Here is a 27,367-nt window from a genome sequence, read left to right on the forward strand (position 1 = left end):
GGAAATGCACATTGTGTGTGCCACAGCATTTGAGAGCGCAAAGTAACCATAGAGATCACAATCCAACATGGATACTTTTATTTCACCTAGTTACGTGATGGGGATGATCCCTGTAGGTCAGTCCTGCTTTGCAAACTCTGCTCCTAGTGAACAGGAGTGAGATGCCGGGCGTGCACATGTGTACAAAGGGCATTAGGACGGTTACAGGCCCGGAGTCGTTCCCGACGGAGACGTCCACAGCTGCAGGAGAAACCGCCCTTTCACCCGGGGACGCGCAGGAGTGTGCACCTCCTCAATGTGTGCACGGCTCGGAAGTGCTGGCGGGGCGTCCCCTTGTGCCTCCTGCCCCCTGCCCCGAGGGGACTATCTATCTATCTGCGTCCCTATCCGAGGCGGGTAAGCCCCTAAGTGTGCACCTGTGGGAGCATGGGGAAGAAGTCACTTAGCTTCTCCGAGCCTCATCTTCCTCGCCCGTCCACCAAGGGCCATTGGTTAGGTAATCTTGAAGGTTGCTTACGACTCTAATACTCTTTCATTCTATGATTCTAAAAGCCAGTGTCTGCTTCCTATTCCCAAGGCCTAAAGTGCTGCCAAACTGATGCTGATGATGCAGAAAAGGGAAAAAGGAGCCAGTAGGAAAAGAGCATTCCAGAGTCTCATTTGCTAGCTCTTAATACTCTCTCTCCCAAACAGCTCTCCCCTCTCCTCCCACCCCGGGTCCTCCTCCAGCAGAGCAGCCGCGCCCCAGCAGTTAGAGTAGAGGGTGGGGCCAGGCCAGCAGTGGTTAGAGAATTAAGAAAGACAGGCCGGAGGGGCTCACGGCAGAGCAGCAGATGGAAAAGATGATTAGTTAGAGGAGCTTGGGACCTAATCCCCTATCCTGCTGTCCCATCCCACACGTCCCTCTCGCGACACCAACCTGTCTTCCCTTAAGCCCACTCAGATGATCTCTAAGGCTTCTTCTAGCTCCAAAGATAATGCTCTTTAGCCATCAAGACCCTTTAACAAGGAGAGCCGGATCCTTCCCCTCTGAAGCCCCATCCTCTCTGAAAACACACTCACTCCTTCTTTCCCTCTGTTCCCCTAAACTCATGCCAACCTGGTCCCACCACGCTCAGAAGGCCCCATCTTCCCTTCTAGCCTCTCCTGTCTCTTGCATCCTGGTCTGCACAAGCCTCAACCGCACTCCTCCTCCATTTTAGTGTCTCAGAGATGTTAAGACGCCTCCCCAGGGAGAAGGCTTTGGAGGCACTGAAATATGGGAAAGCAAGCAAGTTGGACAGCCCAAGGTGGCCAAAAACTTCTGCAAGTAACTCTAAAGAACTACCCAGACCCTCAGGAAACAGGCAAGAGGCAGGCGGGTCTCTTCTCCCAGAGACCAGGACGGAGGAGCATTCTGACCATCGTGAAAGAGCCTCCCAGGGGATATTCATCGGCCTGTCCGCCAGTGACTAACAGTGATACAGAGCTTTCCCCACATCCTCGGCCTTGAACTAAGGCCGTCACAGAGGGCCCAGAAAGCCCGTCGGAGAGGGGGGATATTGCCCAAACACTAAGGATTTGCACGGCGAGGCAGTCAGCAGCGCAGAAAGGGGAGGACTTTTGATGCAACTTTAGCTTTTGGGTGCACATTCCTAAATCTGAGACTCTCTGAATCAAACAATTTTATTTTATTTATTTTAATCTTTTTAAAAAAGACTTCATTTATTTATTCATGAGAGAGACACACACACACACAGAGGCAGAGACCCAGGCAGAGGGAGAAGCAGACTCCATGCAGGGAGCCTGATGCGGGACGTGATCCCGGGTCTCCAGGCCCTGGGCCAAAGGCGGCTCTAAACTGCTGAACCACCTGGGCTGCCCTGAGTCAAAGAATTTTAGATAGTTAGAGAGATGAGGATTCTTCACCAACATTTGGTCCAACCCCTGATTCTACAGGTGACGCTGAAGTGATGGGGTGTTAACTGCCCTCCCAAGGTTACGCGGACACTTGATAGTAGAAAACTGGCAAGTGGTGGTTAGGACATGGGGCAATAGGAGGGGGAGAGGAGAGCAAGGGCCAAGGCCCCGCCTCTTTCCTCCATCCTGTACCTGGCCTTAGGGGCAGAGGCCTGGCTGGTAAAGAAGGCATCTTCCCCGAGGGCATGCAGCAGAGACCCTTCACTGGAGAACCTGTTCTCAAAATTTAAGAAAGAACAAGGTCCTCTGAAAGATGAAGAAGGAGGAGACCATCGATATGGGGGCGGGGGGAAGAACAAGGAGGCCAACTGGAGGGTTGTTCTGCAGGCAGCCTGGTGGGGCAGGAGCCTGAAGGGGAGCCTGGCGATGGATGGGATGGAAGAGGGATGAGGGATGAGGGATGAGGGATGGAGGGATGGAGGGAGGTGTGGGTTCCCCTGGCCTGCGGTTTTGCGGGAAGAAGCCCTTCCAGGGAGATCGCCTCCTCCGCCAGTTGCTGCTGGACAGACAGGGGCTCGGGGCCAGGATGCCTGTGTCAGGGGAAGGGCACAGCCGAGCCGTCGGGGCGCACTGAGGGGCGCACTTGGGGGGCGCACGGGGGCGCGCACAGGGGGATGCAGGGGGGTGCACTCGGGGGGCGCAGTCGGTGGCGCATTGGGGGACGCACGGGGGGGGGGCGCACTCGAGGATGCACTGGGGGAGGCACGGGGGCGCATGGGGGGGGGGCGCACTGGGGGACGCACCGGGGGGCGCAGTCGGGGGCGCACCGGGGAACGCACCGGGGGGCGTACCGAGGGGTGCACGGGGTTGGGGGGGCGCACTGGGGGACGCACCGGGGGGCGCACGGGGGGGCGCACCGAGGGGTGCACGAGGGGGCACACTGGGGGGCGCAGTCGGGGGCGCACTGGGGGATGCACCGGGGGGCGCACGGGGGGGGCGCACCGAGGGGTGCACGGGGGGGGGCGCAGTCGGGGGCGCACTGGGGGCGCACGAGGGGGGCGCACCGAGGGGTGCACGAGGGGGCACACTGGGGGGCGCAGTCGGGGGCGCAGTCGGGGGCGCACCGGGAGGCGCACGGGGGGGGGGCGCACCGAGGGGTGCACGAGGGGGCACACTGGGGGGCGCAGTCGGGGGCGCACTGGGGGATGCACCGGGGGGCGCACGGGGGTGGCGCACCGAGGGGTGCACGGGGGGGGGGCGCAGTCGGGGGCGCACTGGGGGCGCACGGGGGGGGGCGCACCGAGGGGTGCACGAGGGGGCACACTGGGGGGCGCAGTCGGGGGCGCACCGGGAGGCGCACTGGAGGACGCACCGGGGGCGCACGGGGGGCGCACTGGGGGCGCGCTCGGGGCGCGGGGCCGGTGGGCGCGCCCCTACCGGGGCCTGCAGCGGCCGCTCCCGCCAGCTGGCCCCAGGCCCTGCCCGGCGCCCCCTCCGCCCCAGCCGACAGGGGTGCGCGCGGCCCCGCCGCCCAGCCAGTTCGCTCCCTCGGCCCCGCACCCGCGCCCGGCTGGCGGGGCTCCCGGGGGAGAAGGCGGAAGGCACCACGAGGGCGCAGGGGGGGTGGAGGGAGGCGGGGGGCGGGGAATGCGGCAGCGGGGCCCCCCCGCGCCCGGCCCAGCCCCCCGCCGCCCCCCCTCCGCCCGCAGCCGAATGGTTTGCTCCGAGCGCCCTATTTAATCCCCGCGACTGCAGCAGCGCCGGCTCCCTCCCGGTCCCCGCCTCGGCCCCGGGCTCCGACGCGGCTCGGGGCGCCCACCGGTCCGCGCCGCCGCCCGCCGCCCGCCCGCGCCCCGCGCCCCGCGCCCCGGGGACCCAGGCCCGCCCGGCGCCGCGGGAGGCTCGGCCGCGCCATGGGGGCCCGCCCCGCCCTGCCGCTGCTGCTGCTGCTGCTCGCCTGCCGCGGGGCGCCCGGGGGGGCCAACCTCTCCCAGGACGGTGAGTGCGGGCGGGGCGGGGGCGCGCGCTTTGTCTGCGCGGGGGCGGCGGGGGCGGCCCTCGGAGGGCGGGGGCGGGGGCGGGGGCGGGGGCGGCCGTGCACCTGCTCCGCGCCTGGCTGCGCGCGCGGCTCCGGGGCCGGGGGCTCGGGGAGGCTCGGGGGGCTCCGGGAGCTCGGGGGGGCTCGGGGGGCTCGGGGGGCTCCGGGAGCTCGGGGGCCGGGGGTCCCGTGTGCGCGTGTCTGGCTGCGCGCGTCGGTGCCGCCGTCTGCCTCTGCGTTTCTGTGTCAGCATCCGTGTGTGTCTGTGTCCGTGTGCGCTGGGGGCGGAGTGAGATCCGGCGGAGTCAGGGCGTGTGTCGGGGTCTGTGGATGTGTCTGGAGGGCTCGCAGAGCCCGTGCACCCCCGAACCTGCTGTGTGCAAACACCGCCGCGCCCCCGCCCGCCCCCACCCACCCCCACCCACCCCCACCCACCCGCGGCGCAGCTCCGGGAAGGGGGCCTGGGTGAGGCCGCCGAGGGGGGCGTGGGCAAGGAAGGGGTGGGGGCTCCTCCTTGGAGCAAAACAACAACACCGGGCGGGGAGGTGGCGGCGGCCGGGATGGCGGTCCCCGTGGCGGTGGCAGCAGCTGGGAGAAGCAGCCCAGACAGGAGCGGAGGAGGTGGGGGAAGGCTGGGCAGAAGGAACCAAGACGTTTGGGGAGGAGGATGCCCGGAGAAAACCCAAAGCTGCCCGGGGCTAAGCACTGATTTTGCCACATTGGAGGGGAGGGGGCGGGAGGTGGCCTGAGCCCCTTGGCCCCAGGTGGGAACTCAAGCCTCCCTGGGTTTGTAAGGGTGAGACACAAGGAAGACAGTGGGGGGGGGGGGGCAGGGAGGCGGGGCCAGGGTGAGGGGACTTGGGGAAGGGCCCCTCCCGCCCCGGCCCTGGCTATGTAGGTCAGCGCAGCCGTGGGGGCCCCTCGGCTTCCTTACAGCCCCGCTGCAGGTTCATGGGGTGGCAGGGGACAGTTTGTAGGGAGCCCAGGAAGGGAGCCGCGGCTCAGAGCCTCAGGTCCCCCGAGGAGGGAGGAGGGAGGAGGGAGGGCAGGCCTGGAGGGACTAACGGAATGCATCCTCTGGTCTCCTCCGCCCAGTCGCCCAGTGGGAGGAGGGCCGGGCTGTGGTAGGGGGAGAGGTAGGGGGAGAGGGGGCCGGGCCGGGACCTCTGCGGAGCAAAGGGATGTGGGGAGAGTGAGGGGGAGGGTGGTGGCTATGCCCGGACAGATGCCAACCAGAAACAGAAAGAACCGCAGGGGAGGAGAAAGGGGAGGCGGCTCCTGGGCTATGGACCCAGTGGCCAGCAGGGATGGGCACGGGGCCAGGGCGGGGCGGGGGTGGAGAGGGGAGGGGTGAAACTGGGGAGGATGATGTAAAGAATTTCATCTGAAGAAAACAGGCGACGAGCCAGGGAGCCAGGGTGCCGGAGGAATAAGTGCTCCATCTCCCCTGACCTGCCCCCCAGCCCTGTCCCCATCATGATGGAGGAGCATCAGCCCGGCCCGTAGGACGACACCGGGGATCCCCGCCCCTACAGCCTACTGACTTCAGCCTGTGCCCATCAACACCCCTAAGGGAGTCCTGCTGGAGTCTCCACACACAGCAGCCCCTCCCCACCGTGGAATCCCCCTTCCCCAGAGGACTAGGCTCATGGCCCGCTCCCTCGCCCAGGAGGGGAGGGGAGTCCCAAGGGCCGGCTGGGTGCGAGGCAAGGACAGGCTGCCGCTGTGTGGGCCTCAGCGCCGGGCCTCGACCGGGCCTTGACTCTCACAGTCTCGGCGGCCACAGCCCCGGGGCCGTCTCATCCTGCCAGGTGCGCTCAGCACAGCCGGTGTGACCCACCCCGCACCTGTTCAGAGGGCAGACTGCCACCCTGGGCTGGGACCTGCACAGAGGGAGGTCACCCCGGGAGCCGGGAGCGCTTCAGCTCGAGGACAGACCACTGAAGAAGAATAGACTAAAGCCGTGTGCTAGCCAAGTCTCCCCTCCCCAGACACAGTACTCTGTCTGGCCCCGGCCCTTACCCCAGGGGGTAGTAAGGCTGAAACCCTCTGTTGTCATATCTCCAAGCGCTGGGGGGAAGGCATGCTGGGCGCTGAATTTGGGGATCGGGAGTTTCCAGAGGAGACTCGGCAAGTCAGGGATGGGGAGGGAGGCTCGCTCCCAAGCAAGAGTCCGAGGAGGCCTCTTTTCCTTGGAGAGCATCGTGGGTCGGGTCGGGGTGGCTGACATCCGTCTGTGCGCAGCGTCCCGGGTCGTACTGCTATACAGGCCACACGGCCACACGCAGGCTTTACCTCGCCTAATCGTGCCTCTTGGTTTCTGGACCCACGAAGGCGAGCTCTGAGGTGGGAGGCAGTGGCAGAGATCTGATGCTCGGGGCGTGGACGGCCACCCTGACCAGGGGCCCAGGCAGGGAGCCAGGCAGCCCGCGGCCCACCCCGTAGTGTGCGCCAGGGCAAGGGGCTGCAGTGTGAAAGTGGGGGGACAGCGCTCCCCAGGGCCCTGCTGCCCGCGTGCTCCGGGGCGTGTGGTGCAGTGGCTACCTCCGTGCGGAAGGAGGGAAACCACTCCCTGCGCGGCTGGGGTGGGCAGCTTTTGTAGGGTTCGTGAGGCCGAACAGGCGCTGAGAGGCCGGGGAGGGCGAGACGCGCTCGGGGAGCCGGGCCACCAAGGCTGCAGCCGGAGGCCCAGGACCAGCGTGGCCATTCCGCTTGCCGCCCGCTCCTTCCTCCCCCCCTCCCCGCGAGTCCCGGCCCCCAGCGGCATCCCCAGGGTCAACCCCAGGGTCGGCAGACTGGAGGCCTGCAAGCTTGCTTTGGGCCATGCTGCTGTCCGGTGAGCGCGTGGCCATTCAACACGCTGAGCCGCCTTCCTGGGGTCCCCCCTCCCTGGGTTCTTCCCAGCCTGTGAGCTCACCGAGCATCCCGGCCGGGCGGACAGCCTGAAGGCCTCCGCTGGTGGCCCTTTAACCTTGTGCCGCCCCACACGACTGTCGTTCCCTTCCCAGTGACCTTCTGTCCGCCGCCGTCCATTCTCCAGCCCCCTGGCCAGGTGCCCAGCGTAGGGCTCACGCCCAGTGTGCCGGAGAAGTCCAGAGAGCGCTGGCTCCACGGCTGCCCATGGGCCTGCCTGGCTCACCTGCTCCGTCCTGAGCTCTCCCAGGGTGCCCTCGAGGAGGGCGTACGTTCCCTGGCTCCGGAGGGGGCTTCCCGGGCTTCCCTGGCTCCGGGGGAGGTTCCCTGACTCCAGGGGAGGGGTCCCTGGCTTGGAGGAAGCGGTCCCTGGCTTCAGGGGAGAGTTCCCTTGCTCCGGGGTGGTTCCCTGACTCCAGGGGAGGGGTCCCTGACTCCAGGGGAAGGGTCCCTGGCTCCAGGGGTGGTTCCCTGGCTCTGGGTGAGGGTCCCTGGCTCCAGGGGAGGGGTCCCTGGCTTCGAGGGAGGGATCTCTGGCTCCAGGGGCAGTTCCCTGGCTCCGGAGGGGCCCCTGGCTCCAGGGGAGGGGTCGTCCCTGGCTCCGAGGGAGGGTTCCCTGGCTCCAGGAGAGGGGTCCCTGGCTTGGAGGAAGGGGTCCCTGGCTTCAGGGGAGGGTTTCCTGGCTCCGGGGTAGGGGTTCCCTGGTTCTGAGGGAGGGATCCCTGGCTCCAGGGATGATTCCCTGGCTCCGGGTGGGGGTCCCTTGCTCCGGGGGAGGTTCCCTGGCTCCGGGGGGGGGGTTCCCTGGCTCTGGAGGAGGGGCCCCTGACTCCAGGGGAGGGGTCCCTGGCTCAGAGGAAGGGGTCTCTGGCTTCAGGGGAGGGTTCCCTGGCTCCGGAGGGGGTTCCCCAGCTCCAGGTGGGGGGGCAGTTCCCTGGCTCTGTTGGGGGGGTTCCCTGGCTCCGGGACCTCCCCACGGAGGAAGCAGTCTGTGTGATGAGGGGCCCGGGCCGCAGCACGTCCACTGGCTCTCCAGAGTACCAAGCTCCCCCTGGGGGGCGGGGGGCGGGGGGCTAAGGCACCACTGCTGCTCAGAGGAGCTTCTTCCAGGACAGTGCTTTGCTCACTTCCATTTTTAAAGCTGAGACATTCTTCTCTCACATAAGCAAAAACCGATGAGAGGAGAATTACTCTTCTGGAAAGGGAGGGGACGAACCTGTGGCTCTGTCACCCTTCTTGCCGCCCCCGCCGCCCCCCTGCGGGCGACCCCCCCACCCCGGGCGTCCCGCTCCCACAGCCTGAGGTCCTCCGCCCCCTGGGACGCCGGCGAGGGAGCCAGCCCACTGCCCTCAGACGCTCTCTCTCTGTCTCCTTCCTCTTCCAACCGAGGCTGCAGGCCCAAGTCTAATTTCAAGAGTGCCTTGCTGGAAACATTCCCTGTTCACTCGGGGAGTGACTCACAGTTCTGCAGCCATAAAATTCCACAGATGGCATCTTTCGGGTGTTCCGGTCACTCTGAAACAGCAGCCTGCGCGCGGCTGTGCTATTGCCCTGCAAACCCCGAGACTTGGCTTCGGGGCTCCTCGCCGGTGCAACTTTCCTGCAGTCCACAGGACGGGCGGAAGGAAATCAAGAGCTGCTTGTGGCTTAGTCACGGGCTAGGGATAGTATCTTCACCGTTATCACCAGAGAGATGACCCCCTGGAGCAGGGGTGGGGGGAGGAGGCCGGAGCTGGGGGCACTGTGAGTCGTCACCTTTGTAGCCTCCTGCTCACTGGTTCTATGGTCCCCGTTTTGTTATCCGCTTCTCAGCGATGGAATGTCGCCTAAGGCTGGTCCCCTAGGTTCCAGACTCTCCCCGAAGGCAGCTGGTGGCCTGGGTTACCTCCATGCTGACCACGAACGGAAAAAAAAAAAAGAGAGAGAGAGAAAAAAAAAAAAAAAACCCCAAGGCATTAGGAGGTTTGGGTGATCATATCTTCTCCTTTTCATCTTTCGTGTTAAAATTTAACATTTCCCGTTTAATGCCTGGCTATAGGCCCATATACTGGAACATTCTGTTTCCTGGATGAGGTCATGTCCTGGAGGTCTCTCCATAAACTCTGAGAACAGCAGTCCCCACGGGAATGCTTATAGGGGATAGAGAGAAACAAAGCCTCCGAAAGGGAGCCTGGAGAGTCAAACCATCAGATAAGGATTCAGGTCACTGAAAACGCAGTCAAATTAAGAATAAGTAAGTCCCGTGCAACTGTAAAATGGAGAAGAATAAGTCTCTGGGGCCAACGACCTGCCTCTTCCTCTGGGGTCGGCAGTAGTGCGGATTCTTTATAAAGTCAGAACCAGCTGGTGTTCGGGGTTCCTGACCCCCCAGCCCAGTCCTGTTGTAACAAGCAGACCCACCCCTCCTAGCACCGGGCAGCCGAGCTTTCAAGAGTCTCGAACACATGAAGCTGTTGAGGTTTTGGCAAAATAGAGGCTTAGTAAAGCCACGCATCTATTCTTCACTGCAGCAACAAGTACTGGAGAGAGGGAGAGAGAACGATGTGTCCTTTTACCAAAATTTCTCTAAGTGTAAAGAGACTGACCAGATGTCCCAACTAAGAGGCGTGATCCACTCCTCTCTCCCACACGCCCTGAAGACGGCACTACTCACGCCCATCCGGGGTCCCTCAGGGCACCGTGACCCCGAAAGACAGGTGACGGGTGAGAAACCCCACGGCTGTCCCACGCCCCAGTGTCTCTGAGGGGACACGGGTCCCGTGGCCTTGTTTCCCTCATTAGGAGATGCTTTAATCCACGATTGACTTAGCAAATTAAAGCCCCATCCACCGCCACGGACACCTAGGTAATTGTCGCTGATTACTGAGGCTGCTCGCGGTGGTTAACTCGGTCGGCGGGTGGGCCTCACTTCTTGTAGGATCCTGGGCGTACAGGTGGCAAGTGCGAACAGAGTGCTTCCAGGAGGCCCTTGAGAGCAAGTGAGGGGCACAGGGCGATGCTAGCGGCGGCCCCATGTCTCCCATGTCTGTGGGTTCAGTGCGAGTCTGAGCCCCTGCCCGGGAAGGGAAGCGGGAGCGCTGAGCTCTCCATGGTGCTAGCCCCCACCTGCCTCTGCGGCTGCTCCTGCTGCTCTCCGTGGTCCTGCCCTCCCTCCAGCCTCCCAACCCTCCACCCCTCCTACGCGCATCCTCGCCCCACCCCACACACACCCACCACAGACACGCAGGGTCTTGGCCACGAGCCCCGATCCGCTCCACCAGGACGAGGGGCACAGACCTTGAGATAGGGACACGAGAGGTCCTCACGGCCGTCTAAACAACCGCAGCAAGGGCACAGGACGAGCAAGCGACACCGAGGTTGAGCAGATGTAGGGGACTAGGGCCTACGGTGACCTCACGTGGCCTCCGGAGAACTGGGTGTCTTGCCATATCCCGGAGCCACAAATTCAAAACAGAACCACAACACAGTCATGGTTCAGGCTGAGACGCTGTTGCTCACATACGGCGAGTACCACACCGACGCTGCGAATGTGCAATGCAAAGCGCGCCGTTCCCGGTTTCGGCAGGCCCCTCCCCGTGCCACTCTGAGCCTGACGGCCGGCCGGCTCAAACTGTCCTGTCACGGTGCTTTGCTTACTTCCCCTTTTCCCTCGACCTTAGCAGTAAACACAAAGACAACGCGTACGGATGATGGGACACCTGAGCCGATAATGGAGGAACTTCACGTACGAGGGGCACAGAAACCAAGTACTAACACCCTGACTCAGGTTCCCCATCTTTCCCACCACCTTGTACAGAACTAAATACGAGCATCTCATCCCAGAGCCCAAGTCCTTGGCCACGTCTCAGGAGAGACGTATCTTTAAAGTGGACTCTGCTACTCTTTTGGGGTATCTGCCAATGCCGATGACGTCAAATGCGGCAAGGAGCCGAGAATGCTCAGCCCCTGCCAGTCTGAGACTAGACAGCCTGTTCCTCCCGTCACATCAGAACTGCACGAGCTCATCTTCCCCTAAAGGCTGCTTTTCCCCCCCATTATCAGTTGCTTGGTACTAGTTCCTAGAATGGCGAATGCCGGCGAGTGACCTACAGTAGAACCTACCGGGGAGGCAGGCTCCCAGGATGGATTTCCAGGGCCCCTCTTCCATCTCCTCATGGGAAACAAGGAGAAACTTCATTCCTCAAGGACAGGTAATGGAAGTGATTTATCTCCATGAGCGAGCCTTCAGGAAGGCAGAATTTGGGTTACAGTAACAGCTGGAGTATCTCCTATCCACCCGTCCCCCTGAGCCCCCCTGTTCTCATGAACAGCGGACATATTGCAGAAGGGATCCTAATGCGGAGCTTCCGGCAATTTTTTTTTTCTTCCCAAAACCTGCATCATTTCTTCTATGTAAGGTCTCCCCTCTGGGATTCCTTAACCCTCTCTGTCTCCTGGACATCTCCAGGAGAATGATAGGAACGCTAAATAATATAAAGAACTAAAATGCAGTGTCTCTAAGGATTTATTTTTCCTTACCCCCCGGCCAGACCTGCGCTAATTGTGTATTGATTGCTAATTATGAGCACCTTTGGCTCATTTACTTCCCGTTCAGGGTCGGGAAGGTCAGATGCATCACCTTGCCCTAGGGACAAAAAGAACAGGGAGTGGAGGCTGCTATCTCCACCACTCATCTCCGAGCCAACCACTACTTAGCTCTGCACTTGCTTTATATAATCCCAGACATTAGCAGGGCCGACTGGAGATCCCGAACCCCCAGTACCGGGTTTCATGGTGAATATGCAAATCCTGGCTTCCAACATTGATTTGTCTTCTGTTGCCCTGATTCTTTGCTTCCAGTCCTGATTCTAGAATTCCAGCCAAAACCTCCGGTTGAAAGGTCCAGAGGGTGAACTGGTTTCTTGAGTCTCTGACTTAAATACCTGCTACTTCTTAGAAACCCGGCAGCAAGACTCTAGCAAATACATTGATGACAAGTAACCTGAGACTTAGCACAGCTTGGGTCAAGCTCTCAAGAGCCTAGAGCCAAGTCCTTTCCTTATTATGGAACAAGGGGCCAGTTTTACCATCTGCTCCTAATCATTTGTCCCTCAGTGGATGCAAAAATGACAGCAGGACAGTTGCACTCATTCCTACTCTTATTCTAATTCCTAAGGATGACATCTTTCCAAACACATATTCTATGTTTTCTCCTCCCATCTCCGTCCCATCGTCTCAGACAAATATAAAAACCACCACCACTAAGCGCCCGGGCCGCACATATTCCCATTTATCCTCAACTGCTGCTTCATGCCAACCCTCTTCTGGTCTCCAAGCCCTGGAGTCCAGTGTCAGTGACAGATGGCCTGAGCCTCAGCCCTTGGGAGGGGAGAGGGTTCTGGCCCTCTCCTGGGGAGTCTGAGCAGAAGAGAGAGCCTAAATTCTGCTTTGGGGGAGAATCTCTGAGTTTGAGCCATATGGTTTTCTGGAAGTAAGGGCTTCTGACTAATAATGGGCTGGGGAGAAGAAGGGCCCTGTATCTGGGTCATAAGAAAAGCTGTGTTTATGTCAGGAGAAAAAAAAAAAAAGAAAGAAAGAAAATAAAAACAGAGAGGCGAATAGTGAATAGTGTAGTGTGTCATGTGTGTTAAGGGACACACGCTGAACGAGAGAAGGAGGGGAACTAGGCCGGAATACAGATGCACCACGGGGAACCAAAATGGGGCGTCTGCCCTCATCAGGGAGGGTACCCAGCGCGGGTCTCAGGGAGGAACAGGAGATCTGGAGGTCCCGCTGCGCTGACCGCCAAGTCCGTAGGCTCGGAAGACGGTGTCTGTTGCACAGAAGCACGGAGGGCTCCGAGTAAGGCTAACTGAATAAGGTGCCACCCTCTGGAAAACAGAATTTTTTTCTTTTTTTAAGAGAGAAAAGTGAAGGGAAGAGACTAAATCTGTTAGGACTGCGGGAGGGGGCCCGGAGCGGCGTGGGTGTGCAGAGCGGAACACATCTGTCTTCATGTAATGCTCTCTCCACTGCCCTGAACCTGCCATCCACACCTTGACTCCAATCACCCAGTGAAGGGAAACAGTGAAAACAAGTCCGTAAAATCAGAGCCAGCAGAGATGAATGCGTTCTCGCCTGACTTCTAACAGATTAAACTTTTTTCGCGCCCCCCCACCCCGCCTGCCACCAAGGGGTCAAGGCTGAGAGATGAGACAGGGAGCCCCCCACCCCATGCACCGAGGCAGGCATCGAGGCCCCGCAGCACCGACTGAGGACTGGGGCGTCGGGGGACCCGTCTTCATCCCCAACCGCCCCCTCCCAGCCCTGGGTGACCTTGCGGGCCCCAGTCCCTCCTCTGCCATATGCACGCTGTCCGGGGGGCGAGATGGGAGTCTGCGTTCACCGCCTCTGTTGTTTCCTTTCCCAAGTATGTTCTAAGGTGGGAGGGCTTTCCGCAGCTCGGTTCCATCCCTGTGAGCACAGCAAGGTAAATTTGGGGAAGGGGTGGGAAGTGCCTGCACTGGGTGCAGGGGGAGGCCTGAGAGTTCAGACCAAGTCAGGCTCCCCGAAGGCCTGACCCGATTTATGGGTGTGTGAGCGCGTGGGAAGCAAGCGAGGAGGTGGCGTGAACAGACGCTCCTCGGGTGGCCCGGTGCTACCATCAAGGGGGGAGGGGGGGTGCACCGGGCCTCACCTGCTTACCTGAGACCCGGCAGGTGCCTCGGCCCCTGCACAGACCCAGCCGCTCTGGCTCTCATGGCAATCCTCCCCACCTCCGGAGCCAGCCTCTGCACTCTGCCTCACGCCCTCCAGCCACTCAGCCCAGAACACTCCGTATGTGCTTGTGCACAGCACACTGGGGCCTGGAAGCAACAAGCTAAAGCTGGGGAAGGGGCGCTCTGGGGTCCCGATCCCCTTCCCCTTTGTGTCCCAACTGCAGTTCCCGCCAGGATGCAGTATTGGCTGCAGAGGGGCTTGTTTTTGTTGGGGGCCAGCCCAGGGCTCCCTCCCAGCGCTAATGCACGGAGAACACTGACTCAATAGCAAATCAAAGCAACAGCTGTCCCCACCTCCTTCTCTGCCACCCACTTCCTAGTCCCTGCTCCTCGGAATCTTAACGAAGTCTCTGAGGGGCCCCTCAGCCTACCACGAGCCCACTTCTGCCTCCAGAGTTTTCTCTCTCCTGAGCTCAAGAATAGGACATGCTCCTGCGCTCCTTCCCCTCCTGTAGCATCCCCCCCACCCCGGCCCAGCAGCCCGCGCCTCCCCACCGCCAGCGGCCAGCACACGCATGCACACACACAGCCTGTCCTCACTCAGCCCCTTTCACATCTGAGGGCACGAGCGCCTTCTGCCCCTCGGGTCCTCACCGGGGAGACCTGCAGCAGCTGGGGGGGCCCAGCGTCTGTACAGACGCCGCCCGTCACAGCTGCAGGAGCTCGTACCCCACCTCACTCCGCCTCTCACCTGCCTGGTATGTAGGGGCCTTACCTCCCGTGAGGTCTCCCAGGGGCTGGGGAGCTCACTACCACACACAGACAGGTGTGGAGCCGAGAGGGTAGATGTCGCCGAAAGTAAAATCACACTAGCTGGCAGCCTCGCCTCCAAATGCCCTGGCCCACAGGCTGCCATCCAACGACAGTAGCCACAGGAGCCGGGCTTCTAACCGCAGGCCCCGCAGACTGCCTGTGTGGCCTCGTTCAAGTTTCTCAACCTCTCTAAGCCCTGGACTTTTCTTCTTCTTTTTTTTTTTTTTTTTTTTTTTTTTTTTGGATTTTTCTTCTTTAAAATGAGATTAGCACTAGATATTACTTCGGATTCTTGTCCACTCTAAAAGTCTAGGTTTTTTTTTTTTTTTAAGATTTTTTTTAATTTAGTCATTTGAAAGAGAGAGAGGAGTGGCCCAGGGAGAGGGAGAAGCAGTCTCCCCATGGGGTTGGATCCCAGGACCTGGGGATCATGACCTGAGCCGAAGGCAGATGCTTGACCTGCTGAGCCACCCTGGTGCCCCTCAAAGTCTTTGCTTCTAAGAATGATAGAGGGGGACATATTTGGGGGAGGATTAGGCACAAGAGAAGGAAGAGGGGAATTACTGAATTTTGGTAAAAGGGCATCAGAAAGGACATGAACCCACCCTCCATGTGGTAGAATCAAAAAGATCCCAGGATTAACCACCTCTGGCCATTAGGGGTCAGCAGAAAGTGACCAGACTGCTAATGGGTGTCTGGGTTTTAGGAAATACACACAATATATTTATTCGTGACATACAGTAGTTTGATACTTTTCCCTAACGTTTGTGTAAAACAAAATATTTGTAATAAGTAAGTTTTGCTTTTGGTGTTTTGGGGAGTTTTTTGGTTGTTGGTTTTTGTTGTTGTTGTTGTTGTTTAGTGTAAAGAGGGTTAACACATAGATAAGCTTTTTGTTTTAACCCCACCCTCACGCCCACCACAGGCGAGCCAGCCAACTAACCCAAAGATTCCCTCCTCCTCATTCAGCCTGGAAAAGCTTAGCCACACACCATTCCAAGCCCAGGAAACAAAAGCCTTTCATTTCCAATGACCTGCTTAGGATGGAAGCAGAAGGCATCTGCCAACGTTCAGTAATAAACCTGTTGGAGCCTGGATCAGCCCCTTCCAAACCCAAATCTCTGGGATTATCTAAGGGTGTAGGATCCCTGGTTCTGCCAATCCAAACCTCTCGGCCACGCTTCACCAAGCTACGGGGGCAAATCAGCGGAATAGGCACTTGTGTTCGTGCAAGTTCCGTTTCCCACCCTATTTACCATCTATTCTCACTTATACCCTGCATGCCTCCTGGGACAGCACAGCAAAGCTGAGAGAGTAGTGCCTTGTGGGCCCGAGAGGCTGCTGGGAGCCAGAGGGAAAGGAGATAAACAAGGCTCCAGGAGGAGAAGCCAGACAGCAACAGAAAGAACGGAGGGAGGGAACAAGGAAGGAGCAAGGTCTCGGTGGGTGGAGGGGAGGCCAGGTGAGGGAGGCGGGCCGCTGGAGCGTAACTGAGTCCCCCAGCAAATGTGGAGCTGGCTGAGCTGAGCTGAGCTGGGGCATCCTTTACGTCCTGCAGCCCGTGAGGGGACAGAGGCCCATCCCGGAGGAGGAGCGGCAGAAAGAGCAGAAAATCCACCTGAAAAGACAGGCAATCCTAAATGATGGACGGACTCCACCTTTCCGGCCCCAGCTGCCGTCTGACTGCACTGTGTAGTTCAGAAAGAAGTGGGGAGCTGAGAACTCAGGCGAGAGCAGAGCTAGAAGGGACTGGAAGGTGGAAGCAGGAGAGGCTTCTCGACACTCAGGCCTTCAGCGCCTTAGATTAGGACGCGACAGGGTGACCCCCGTGGAAGTAACACAATTCCCGGCAGCCCGAGAGCAACTGTGAGAGCATAAAAGGAGTCCTCTTTTGATCAGGGTATTGTGTTCTAAAGTCCCTTGGGTCAAAAAGTGACTCCCCCCACCTCGTGCAGTTACCATGTAGGTCAGGACTCACAGGGGCCCGGCCCTCCTTCCCTCCAAGTGCAGAATCAGACATTCACTGTTAAAGAAACTTGTGGCTCTGGGCAAAATGCAGGGCTCCAGGGCCTGAGTCCTTAAGCTGATTTTGCCGGGCCCGTTCTCTCCCGTGTGTGTGAACCGAATACACACAAGAATTCACTAGTAGCTCAGGGCAGGGGAAGAACGAGAGCGAGATCACCGGGGCCGGGGAGCCTGGCAAAGGGTGTGGGTAAACGATCCTAAAAGTGGGTCCCTTCAGTATTTTGGGCCACAGCCCCCAGTGTGTTTTTCCCTTGGAGATAACACTCCTCCACCCACCTGTCATGGTAGTCGTGAGGAATACCAAGTAGGCTGGGATGAAGAATATTTTTAACTCTGGAGTTAGAAATGCTGACTCATCATCATCATCATCACCATCACCATCATCATCAACTCCTACTCAGGGAGCTGGTTTTCTCTAGTCAGGGAAGGGAAGCTCTGGACCAAGGCGCCGGCAAGGCCAGCAGTGGCAAGAGGGGAGCACGCTGTCCCTGTCCCACCATCCCACACGGGCACCTGTAACCCTGCTCAGGGGCCTAAGGGCAATGCCCCGTAGATTCCCAGAATGGACAGGCAGGGAAGACGCGAGGCGAGCCGTCGGGGCTCACACGGGCACCTTCTCTTAGCCGTCCCTCCTAGCATCTCTCAGACAGGAGACATGCTGCATTGCCATTCATTCGAGTCGCTCATTTATTTATTCAATAAATATTTATTGAGCACTTACTACACGTGAGGACACGTGTTATGAGCGAAAAAGTGAGTCACAGGTGATACTGTGCTTTCCAGGGCACGCTGGTAGGTCTCCAATTCCCACCTCTGCTACTCTTAATGTGAACAATCAATCAGAAGGACACTGGTGGGTGAAAGGGCTACTTTGTCCTTTACGATGCTACGAGTCCTACAGATCCTGGAAATTCTTGGTAAATAAACCAAGAACTAAGAAGCCCCCAAGGCAAGTGAGAGCAAACAAGACGCTCACTCTGTTTTCGGCCCAGACACTGGAGTCCTATGAAAGCGTAAAGGGATTCTGTTAGTTTTAACTAGACACCTCTTACCACGTGGTTGGCTCAAAAGCCCCACATTGTGAAGCTCTTGGGGGTAAATGAAGCAGCCCCCGGACGTATCAATGAGCCACATGAGGAAATCCAATTAAAGATGACATTCAGTGGGTACAAGCCATCCCATCGCCACCACAAGCCCCCATTCCCAGCGTGCTACACTGGTTACCTTGACCACATGGCAGGTGAGCAGTGTGACCACTGTCGAGGTGAGCCAGCCCTGGCCAGTGACGCGGGAAGGAATCTTTTCCCCTAGAACTCCTGCCCCCGCCCCGCCCCCCCACACACACAAAATGCACGCGCCTGCAGAGGAAGGCGGGCAGCAGAGATGTGCACAAGGCCTGGGCTCTGCAGTCCGAGGGGTCTCATCCGACACTTGGTGGCTCCATCATGTGGACGAGTTGCTTAACTTTTGCGAGTCTTGGTCAACTCGCCCTTAACACGTGCATAGCACTAGCTATCAGGAGGGCTGTACTGGATAACGATTCTAGGGCACCTAACTTGGATTTTGACACACCCGAGGTGATCAATAAATACAATTCCCACCATATTGTTGCTTCTAGAGCTTCAGCCTCTGGACGGTCTACCCTCTCCTTTGTCCTGTGTCCTCCTCGCGTTTGGTTTGCTCTTTCCAGATGCTGAGCCTACTTCTCACGACAGAAGATGCCCAGCGTCTTTGACTCATTTATTAAATATGTATTTATTAAGCCCCTTCTACGTGCAATACGCTGCATTAGGGCCCCGTGCGGGATACAGAGGTGAATCAGATGTCAGCCCCTAGCTGCGGAATTTTTGTAAGTTAGTGGGGGAAGCCAAACTCCAAACTCGCAGCACAACTTAAGAAAAGTTAAGTGTCGCAACTCAGAGAAGCCAGAAAGGATTTCCGTCTGGAACAGTAAGGAAGACTTCTCCCGGGAAGCGGCACAGAAAGGAGGCTGTGGGCACGGGAAGGGCTTAGATGTGTGAAGATGGGTGGAGGGCATTATCCGCAGGGTTACGGTAGCAAGGGGTTGGGCAGGCAAGCCAAGGGTCCTTAGAAAACTCAGAAAGGCACCATGTCTGGGATATGCGTGGGATAAAGAAAAGACAAAGCTGGAAGGCGCAGTGGCATGAGGCTGCCCAGGGTCTCCAACGCCAGCCCGACCCAGCTGGATATTATCTGCAAAGGATGGGATGTCAGCGAAGGGGAAGCAGGAAGACAGTAAGGCCCGTGAATGGAATCTCTTCGCTGCTCTTCCCTATGAGTAGCCTGGGCCCCCAAACAGGTGGCTCTGTGGGCCGATGGCTCTGAGCAGAAGGTCCGCTGTGTCCACTGCAAGGGCCATGCCGCCCTTCCGGAGCGCTCCTGAGCTTCCCCTGCTCATTGGGGTCCACAGAAGGAATCGAAGCCGGGGTCCTAAATGATCGGCACAGTCTGAACCCAAAGGCACAAGGCTTGGGCGGCCCCGGCCACCATCTCTGCTACTTACACCTGTTTCTGTTAATAGCATTCTCATCGGCGGCTGCCGGGGGAGTGGCCATCAGGACTTCCCATTACGGGTGTACAACGTCCTAAGAAGTGAGAAAACTAGGAGGCACGCTAACAGACAGTTCTCAAGAGAAGGCATGAGATCACAAGTGCTTTTCAGAATTGGAGGGAGCACATCACCCCATCAGGGAAAGGAAAAAATAAACAAACGCCACACAGCTCGCTGTTCCCCGGCTTCTAAAAACACTACAAACCAGAGTGAGTTCAGGGACGGACGGAGATGATCTATGCCGTTTCCTGGACACTATTGGTGTTAGTTATCAGTCCCCTCATCCGAACGGTTCGGTGTGGTCACCATTCCAAGTATTCATCCCATACAGGGGGAGGCAATGCCCGCAAAATGCAGGAGGAGGGGAGAGACGAAAGAAATAGAAGCAGGGAGAAAAGCAATTGAGGGAATGCAGCAAAAAAAAAAGGGGGGGGGGAGCAGGAGAGTGGAGACCACATCCGTGCTGCTGGGCTGCTGGGCAGGTACTTCCTCTGCCTGGTGGGGGGGGGGACACGCAGCAGGGCGCCAGGTGTACCCCGGGAATGGCCAGACCCCATTTCAAGCACTGAGAGCTGAAGATACAAAGGCGAGTAGGGCCAGGCCCCAGCTCCCAGCCGCTCCAAGTTGAGATGGGGGGACTGCCAAGTGAGCACGCGGCCGCCATACGACGGGGACGGGCGGAGAGGCCGCGAGGAAAGGGAGCTGCTGAGAAAGCTTTGAGGGCCCCCAGGGAGACAGAGAGGCTTCTCGAGAGGCTGCTCTTTGTGGGCCTGGAGGGAAGCGGTGGCGACTGCGACCTCCTGTCTAAAAGCAGCGGCGGTCCCTTTGGGCGGCCTCCCTCTCTAGGTGGTGCTCACGTTGAGGTCCACCTGCAAACCCAGGGGTGCTGTGCCCAAGTACACGGGCCGTTCCCTCCGTCCCTGTGAGCAAAGGCCTGTTTGGTGCTTACTAGTGCGCACAGTCCCGGTACTGGGGGGCGGGGACCCCCTCTGGCTTCCCCCTGTCCCCCCAGCACCCCAATCGGGCTTTCCAACCGGGCGTCCGCGCCCACAAATGCACAACCGGGACAAGAAGATGAAACACTCACCAGGTCAGGCGGCCTCCAGCCTTGCAGTCCGGGAGGGCAGGGGGGCGGCCCGGCCCCGGCCCGGGAGGGGGAGAGCCCTGCGCCCAGGCGCCCCGGCCCCGGGCCGGGCATCCGCAGCCTCCTCTCCGCTCTGCACCCCTGCGTCCCCCCGCTGCCCACTGTGCCCGCAGCCCCGGGGTTCCCGCCGACCGCCCCCCACACTCTCCCTCCGCCCTTGGGGGGGCCTGGGGCCCCCACTCTTGGAGGGAACAGGGTTCCCCCAATCTCCTGGAGGATGCGTGTGAGGACCCGCCAGGGCGCACTCTGGGGCCGAGACCTCTTGCCCCGCCCCTTTCCTGCTCTCCTCCTCTCCACCTGCCCCGTGTCCCCTTCCTCCCGATTCCTTGGTGTCCCTGGGGTCCCTCTCTTCAGGCCCCCTGCTCAGGCTGCGCTCCCACCGCCCCTCCCTTGCTCTCCCCTCCCAGCCCCTCCTCTGCTCTCCCCGCCCCTTCCCTGCTCTCCTCCTCTCCACCTGCCCCGTGTCCCCTTCCTCCCGATTCTGCGGTGTCCCCGGAGTCCCGCCCCCTCTCTTCGGGCCCCCTGCTCAGGCTGCGCTCCCACCGCCCCTCCCTTGCTCTCCCCTCCCAGCCCCTCCTCTGCTCTCCCCGCCCCTTCCCTGCTCTCCTCCTCTCCACCTGCCCCGTGTCCCCTTCCTCCCGATTCTGCGGTGTCCCCGGAGTCCCGCCCCCTCTCTTCGGGCCCCCTGCTCAGGCTGCGCTCCCACCGCCCCTCCCTTGCTCTCCCCTCCCAGCCCCTCCTCTGCTCTCCCCGCCCCCCTGCTCTCCCCCTGCCCCGTGCCCCCCTTCCTCCGGGCTCTGCGATGCCCCCAGGGTCCTGTCCCCTGTCTCCGGGCCGCTTCTCAGGCTAGGCTCTCCCCTCCCCTCCTCTGCTCTCCCCGCCCCTTCCCCGCTCTCCCCCTCTCCCCCTACCCCCTGCCCCCTTCCTCCCAACACTGCGGTGCCCGGGGTCCTGTCCCCGGTCTCCGGGCCCTGGTCAGGCTGCGCTCGCACCTCCCCTCCCCTGCTCTCACCTCCCAGCCCCTCCTCTGCTCTCCCTGCCCCTTCCCCGCTCTCCCCCTCTCCCCCTGCCCCCTTCCTCCCGACTCTGCGGTGCCCGGGGTCCCGTCCCCTGTCTCCGGGCCCTGCTCAGGCTGCGCTCTCCCCTCCCCTCCCCTGCTCTCCCCCCCCCCGCCCCCGCTCTCCCCCTCTCCCCCTGCCCCCTGCCCCCTTCCTCCCGACTCTGCGGTGCCCGGGGTCCCGTCCCCGGTCTCCGGGCCCTGCTCAGGCTGCGCTCTCCCCTCCCCTCCCCTCCCCTGCTCTCCCCCCCGCCCCCGCTCTCCCCCTCTCCCCCTGCCCCCTGCCCCCTTCCTCCCGACTCTGCGGTGCCCGGGGTCCCGTCCCCGGTCTCCGGGCCCTGCTCAGGCTGCGCTCTCCCCTCCCCTCCCCTCCCCTGCTCTCCCCCCCCCGCCCCCGCTCTCCCCCTCTCCCCCTGCCCCCTGCCCCCTTCCTCCCGACTCTGCGGTGCCCGGGGTCCCGTCCCCGGTCTCCGGGCCCTGGTCAGGCTGCGCTCGCACCTCCCCTCCCCTGCTCTCACCTCCCAGCCCCTCCTCTGCTCTCCCTGCCCCTTCCCCGCTCTCCCCCTCTCCCCCTGCCCCCTTCCTCCCGACTCTGCGGTGCCCCGGGGTCCCGTCCCCGGTCTCCGGGCCCTGCTCAGGCTGCGCTCTCCCCTCCCCTCCCCTGCTCTCCCCCCCGCCCCCGCTCTCCCCCTCTCCCCCTGCCCCCTGCCCCCTTCCTCCCGGCTCTGCGGTGCCCCGGGGTCCCGTCCCCGGTCTCCGGGCCCTGCTCAGGCTGCGCTCGCCCCGCCGGCCTCCCCGGGTCCCGCCGCGCCCGCCGAGTTCACGCGACTCCCGGCCCGGGACGCGCCGCCGCTGCGGACTCTGCCCAGCAGCCGATGACGTCACGGAGCGCTGCGCCGCTGATTGGCTGCTCCGGGGCTTGCGGCGGGAGCCTCGGCGGCTTGGCCAGGCGGGCTTTTCTGTCCGTCGGCGGGTTCGGGGAGCGCGGGGGCCCGGCGGGGGGCGGGGGGGCGGGGAGCACGGCCAGGGAAGGCCGGGGGCCGGGGGCAGGCGGGGCAGCCCAGGCCGCGACCGCTGGCAGATGGCACCTTGCACCCCTCCCCTACCCCCTGCTCCCTCCCCCACCCCCTACTCCCTCCCCCACCCCTGCCTGCAGCCCCCGGGGCCTTGGCGGGAAAGTCAGGGAGCTCAGGACTCGGGATCGGGCCTTTGATTCCCAGTCTTTGTTCTCCTGTGTGCATGACCTTGGGCAAGTCCCTGCTCTCTGCTCCCACGCTGCACAACAGGAACCAGCGTGTGTGTGTGTGTGTGTGTGTGTGTGTGTGTGTGTGTGTGTTTCACGGGTCTATTCAAAGGAGGAAGAGTAAGCGTGTTTCCCGATGGCTACATCTGTTGTCGTGTTAGTAGACAGGACCGAGTACCTGAAAGAGTCCTGGTTAAGGAATGAAAAATCTTTGTGCTTATCTTTCATTTTCTGGAAGGACCTTCACCAAGTGACGTTGAACCTTTCTAGGCTCCATGGTCCCCATCTGCAAAGTGGGAGAACTGGACCAGAGGATCTTTAAGATCTCTTCTGGCTCTGACATTGTGTGGCTGACTGGTTAAAGAAAAGATAAGTTAGCATCCTCCTTTCATAGCCCCCCCTTGGGAGGAAGAGCTCACTTCCTTTTTGAGGACTCTAGCGAACGTCTCCCCTTGGCGAGTAACCCACCTTGTCTTAGGTACCTGGAGAACCTGCTTTTCATCCAGGGCCTGTCCTCTCCCCACCCCCACCCCTGACAACCAGAGTATCCCAGGCGGTGGCAGCAAGTATGTAGGGCTCATCCTTGATGGAGATTCTCTCCCCAGGCTACTGGCAGGAGCAGGATTTGGAGCTGGGAACTCTGGCCCCACTCGGCGAGGCCATCAGCTCCACAGTCTGGAGCAGCCCTGACATGCTGGCCAGTCAAGGTGAGAATCCAGGCCCCTCATCTCAATGTCCCTCGGTTCCCTCAACCATCCTCACATCATCTCCCGCTCATGTTGCCTCTGCCCTGTGTTCTCACTCCCCTCATTACCGCACAGCTCCATCCAACATTTTAGTTCTAGCTCCACACCACCGACTTCTCTCGCACCTACACCTCTTCCCCTGCTCCAGTACACAGACCTCTGGACCCTCTACACCTTTCCTCCAAAATAAAATGATTCCAGCTACAAGTGTATTAACTCGGAATAAGGAGGTGCCTAGAAGGCACAATCGACATAGAGTTCTTCAAAGGGACCCAGGGTTAACAGGATTACCCGTCAAAACTTGGTATGTGGCTAGCAGTGGATGAAAGGTTTCCCCGAACCTTTTGTTCAGATGCTTAAGGGATAAATCACACCCCAGTTTACTCAGGCAGCGCAGTCCCTGGCTCTTAAAAATCATAGTTTACATTTTCAAGTTAGACTGCACTTGAGGAGCATCCCCATGAATAGGCCACTGCGTTGAGAGTTGAAGAATAGAGGTGTAGTCCTCCCTGGAGTCACCGATCGATGCCTAGGCAATCACTCCACCTCCATGGCCTCATTGTCTGCATCCGTAAGACGAGGGGATTGGATTCCATGATCCTGAAGATCCCCTGTCAGTTCTGTTACGAGTCTGAGCACCAGCACCAGCGGCCAGACTCTGGGCTCCAGTGTGGAGACAGCCACCCTCTTCTCTCCTCAAGGCCCCTTCTCTGCTAGGAGCGTTCGTCATGCATTTCTTGGAAATGGAGCTCCGGTGACCGAGAAGGAGAGGAGTAACGGGGCCGCGGGAAGGCCAGGGGCATAGGGAGAATGCGGAGCCTTTAAAATCACTCAGGGAATGTAGGAAGTAGGCTTCTTGGCTTCCTATGGAGAGAAGAAGAATGCTGCTTAACTAGTTTAGCACCCCAGAAGAGAGGCTGCGGATGCTTCAGAAATCAGAGCGGGGAGGTCGGGTTGCTTGAGTCCTATGGAGGTCGCTGCTCTCTCTGGGGTCCCAGAAAGTCAGTCCTGGAGATGAGGGAATCAGCACTGGGAGCAGGATCCATGCCGTGGGGGACACGGAGCCATGCTGGGTGAGGGGCTCCCGGCCAGGCCAGCGGGAAGGCACATCGGGGAGTCAGATGCCGCATCCGCACGGTGTCTTATTTGTCCTCGGTGTTTAATTTGACTAAGGAGAGAGGGGCGAGAAGGTCTGTTCCATCACATAGAAGGGGGAAAAAAAACCCTTAATCCCTTACTCTCAAATATAGCACGAGGGGGGTGATTTGAGTTTGTGTGTTGAGAGGCCGGTTGTCCTGGTACCGAAAGAATGTGAGCTGACGATGAAGGGAAGCTATTGTGGGAGGAACTGAAAAGTCTGTGCCAAAATGTTTCAGCTTTTCTTTCTTTTCTTTTTAAATCTTTTGTGTTGCTTGTTCTACAGTTTTATCAGCTACCTCTTACGTAAACGAACGTGGGGCCCAAGGCGGGCTTGGCCTTCTGCTCACCTTAAGTTTGGGGATTTTCAGCCTCGAGCGCCTCTCCTGTCCGTGCTCTTCCCAGGGGGCGGAGGCAGGGAGGCAGCGCGTAGAGGGACAGATGCGTGTGCGTGCTTTCAGAGTGAACGGCATCAGGGAAGATGCGTGTGCAGGGCTCTGTGCAGAGCTGGGCGCCTTTATTCCTCTCGGGGCTGGTGGCCCCGTCAGTTCACTCAGCAAACATGCAGCAAGCCACTGTTCTTCTGTGTGTTCCAAGCGAGAGGCGAGAAGGTCTGTGTCCCCGTCCCTGGTCCCCGCCACCTCTGTTCCCTCCCCCACGACGCCTTAGGAGAACGCAGACACCCGGGCCTTGGATGGTCTGGGGTAGATGAGGCGCAGAGTGGCCCAGAAGCGGGAGGAGGGGCCAGGGCGTCCTCGGGAAGCTAACCCTCTCATACTCCTGCAGATAGCCAGCCCTGGACGTCTGATGAGACGGTGGTGGCCGGTGGCACCGTGGTGCTCAAGTGCCAAGTGAAAGATCACGAGGACTCGTCTCTGCAGTGGTCTAACCCTGCCCAGCAGACTCTCTACTTTGGAGAGAAGAGAGGTAGTGTCCCAGGTGTCCTCGCTCCAGGGGAGCCGTGGGCCGGGGCCCGGGATCCAGAGCCCGTGGTTGGGAGGCTGGGCCCGGGGAAGGCAAGCCAGGGGCTCCTTGCTGGCTCCGGAGAAACCGCGGTGTCACAGCTCTGACCGGAGCCACGCACGGTCCCACAGGGTCCCCCGAGGGCGACACCCCAAAGGAGCCCCAAGATTTACCTGGTGTCAGTGTTGCCCTGCAAGACTCAAGCCTACTTTTCTGAGTGTTCCGAGGCTGCTGTGCCCAAGGGCTCGGGAGAGTGACCACGTAAAGAGCGCTCCAACTCAGGAGCAGTCGCCCCTGCCCCAATGCACGCTAGCGCCCTTCTCCCAAAGACGCCAGCCTGGGGCGGGAAGGTGAATGTGAAGAGTGCCCGTCAAAGCCCTGCTTCCTGTTCTCCCGATGTCCCCAGCCCTCCGCGACAATCGGATCCAGCTGGTCAGATCTACCCCCCACGAGCTCAGCATCAGCATCAGCAACGTGGCCCTGGCGGACGAGGGCGAGTACACCTGTTCCATCTTCACCATGCCCGTGAGGACCGCCAAGTCCCTCGTCACTGTGCTTGGTGAGGCTCCCCGGCCCCAGGGGGGCTCCACGGTGTGCTTCCATGCAAACCCTGCTCCTGGGTGAGCCCCTGGGGCAGCCAGGGGCCCGGCGAGGCTCCAGGCCTTTTGGAAAACTTGGGTCTGTTCTTCCTTTGAGCTAGAATGACATGCAAAGAGCCCTGGGTTCCAATCCTCTCTCCTCTCCTTACCGTTTGCTCTGGGAGGAATCTCTTACTCTCTCTGAGCCCGAATTTCCTAACCTGGAACAGACGGATGCCCATGTCTCTTCCACGGAGCCCCCAGGATGGCGAGGGAAACGCGACAGGTGCTTGCAGCATCCGAGTCTGATGTGCAAGGCCCGCAGCTGCTTTGTGCTCTTCCCCGGGTCCCACGTTTTGGTTTCTTTCTTTGCTCCCCTGGGCTTCATGCCAGTTCTTCAGCCAGTTGTGCGGTGGGGCGTCAGGTTGTGTGTTGGGCCTTCCCTGCCGTCTTTAGGGAGCAGACCTAAGAGAAAGAGGATCCCTTTAGGCCTCTACTCATTCTGAAGCAAAGCAGGCAGCTGGCATCCTGACCCCCAGAGAGGCCATCTCTGCAGGGAGGGCCGAGGTCACCTCATGCCGCCTCTCCTTCTATCTCGGCCATCCCCCCTCCATGGCAGGCATCCCGCAGAAGCCCATCATCACTGGCTACAAGTCATCATTACGGGAAAAGGAGACAACCACCCTGAGCTGTCAGTCTTCTGGGAGCAAACCTGCAGCCCAGCTCACCTGGCGGAAGGGCGACCAGGAGCTCCACGGTAAGCTCCCTCCGCTTTAGGGCCCGTGCGAGGTGGCAGCCGGGGGACAGGGAGGAGAGCGGGCCCCGTGTCTGCATGTCCGCGTCCGTGCACATCAGCATGGTGCAGAAGGAGGGCAGATACCGTGTGCACGCTCGTGTGAGTGCGCGGGAGGGCTTACCGCTTTGTGACTTTCTAAGTTTGCCTGAGTTGCAACCGGCCGTGTGACGTGTGCCGTGGGGCCCGCGCTGTACCCGCACGTCCGGGCTCACTGCGTGTCCGTGTGTATGCGCGTGCAAGCGTCTGTTCTGCGCTCCAGGAGAACCGACCCGCGTTCAGGAAGATCCCAACGGTAAGACCTTCACCGTGAGCAGCTCAGTGACGTTCCAGGTCTCCCGGGAGGACGACGGGGCGGACATCGTATGCTCTGTGAACCACGAATCTCTAAAGGGGGCCGACAGATCCACCTCTCAACGCATCGAAGTTCTATGTAGGTCGTGGGCTTGGGGGTGAAGAAGAATCAGGTATGAGATGGGGCGGGGGGGGGGGAGTCCCCGTCCATCCGTGAGGCAGACAAGCCATGAAACGGGGGGTGACGGCCCTGGACCCGAGGCTTAGGAGCCTTCCCCTGAGGGGCCCGAGGGCACATTCTTCAGGCTTTGGGGGGTCACGTGGTCTCTGAACTACCTAACTCTGCTCTTGCGGCCGGAAGATAGCCGTCAAGGGTGTGTGGACGAGCTGGCGTGGCTGTGTTCCAATAAAACTTTATTTACAACAACACGAAGCTGGCAGGGTTTGGCCCCGG

The 27,367-nt window shown here is 60.3% G+C and overlaps 1 protein-coding gene across 2 annotated transcripts in view; it reads left to right on the forward strand.

Moving 5' to 3' along the window:
* The first annotated feature begins 3,745 nt into the window (after positions 1-3,745).
* CADM3 (cell adhesion molecule 3) overlaps positions 3,746-27,367 on the forward strand; it is a 32,202-nt gene continuing 8,580 nt past the window's right edge. Inside the window, exons 1-6 of one of the 2 annotated variants that reach the window (XM_077886916.1) lie at positions 3,798-3,897; positions 23,008-23,109; positions 25,072-25,212; positions 25,655-25,807; positions 26,446-26,583; positions 26,882-27,052. In XM_077886916.1, the coding sequence (XP_077743042.1) occupies positions 3,813-3,897; positions 23,008-23,109; positions 25,072-25,212; positions 25,655-25,807; positions 26,446-26,583; positions 26,882-27,052 (790 nt within the window). In that variant the 5' untranslated portion in view covers positions 3,798-3,812. Of the gene's footprint in view, positions 3,898-23,007; positions 23,110-25,071; positions 25,213-25,654; positions 25,808-26,445; positions 26,584-26,881; positions 27,053-27,367 lie in introns of both variants that reach the window. The other variant, XM_077886917.1, reaches the window with a different exon arrangement.

The sequence above is a fragment of the Canis aureus genome, chromosome 38 (genome assembly GCF_053574225.1).
Source record: "Canis aureus isolate CA01 chromosome 38, VMU_Caureus_v.1.0, whole genome shotgun sequence".
Taxonomy (NCBI): domain Eukaryota; kingdom Metazoa; phylum Chordata; class Mammalia; order Carnivora; family Canidae; genus Canis; species Canis aureus.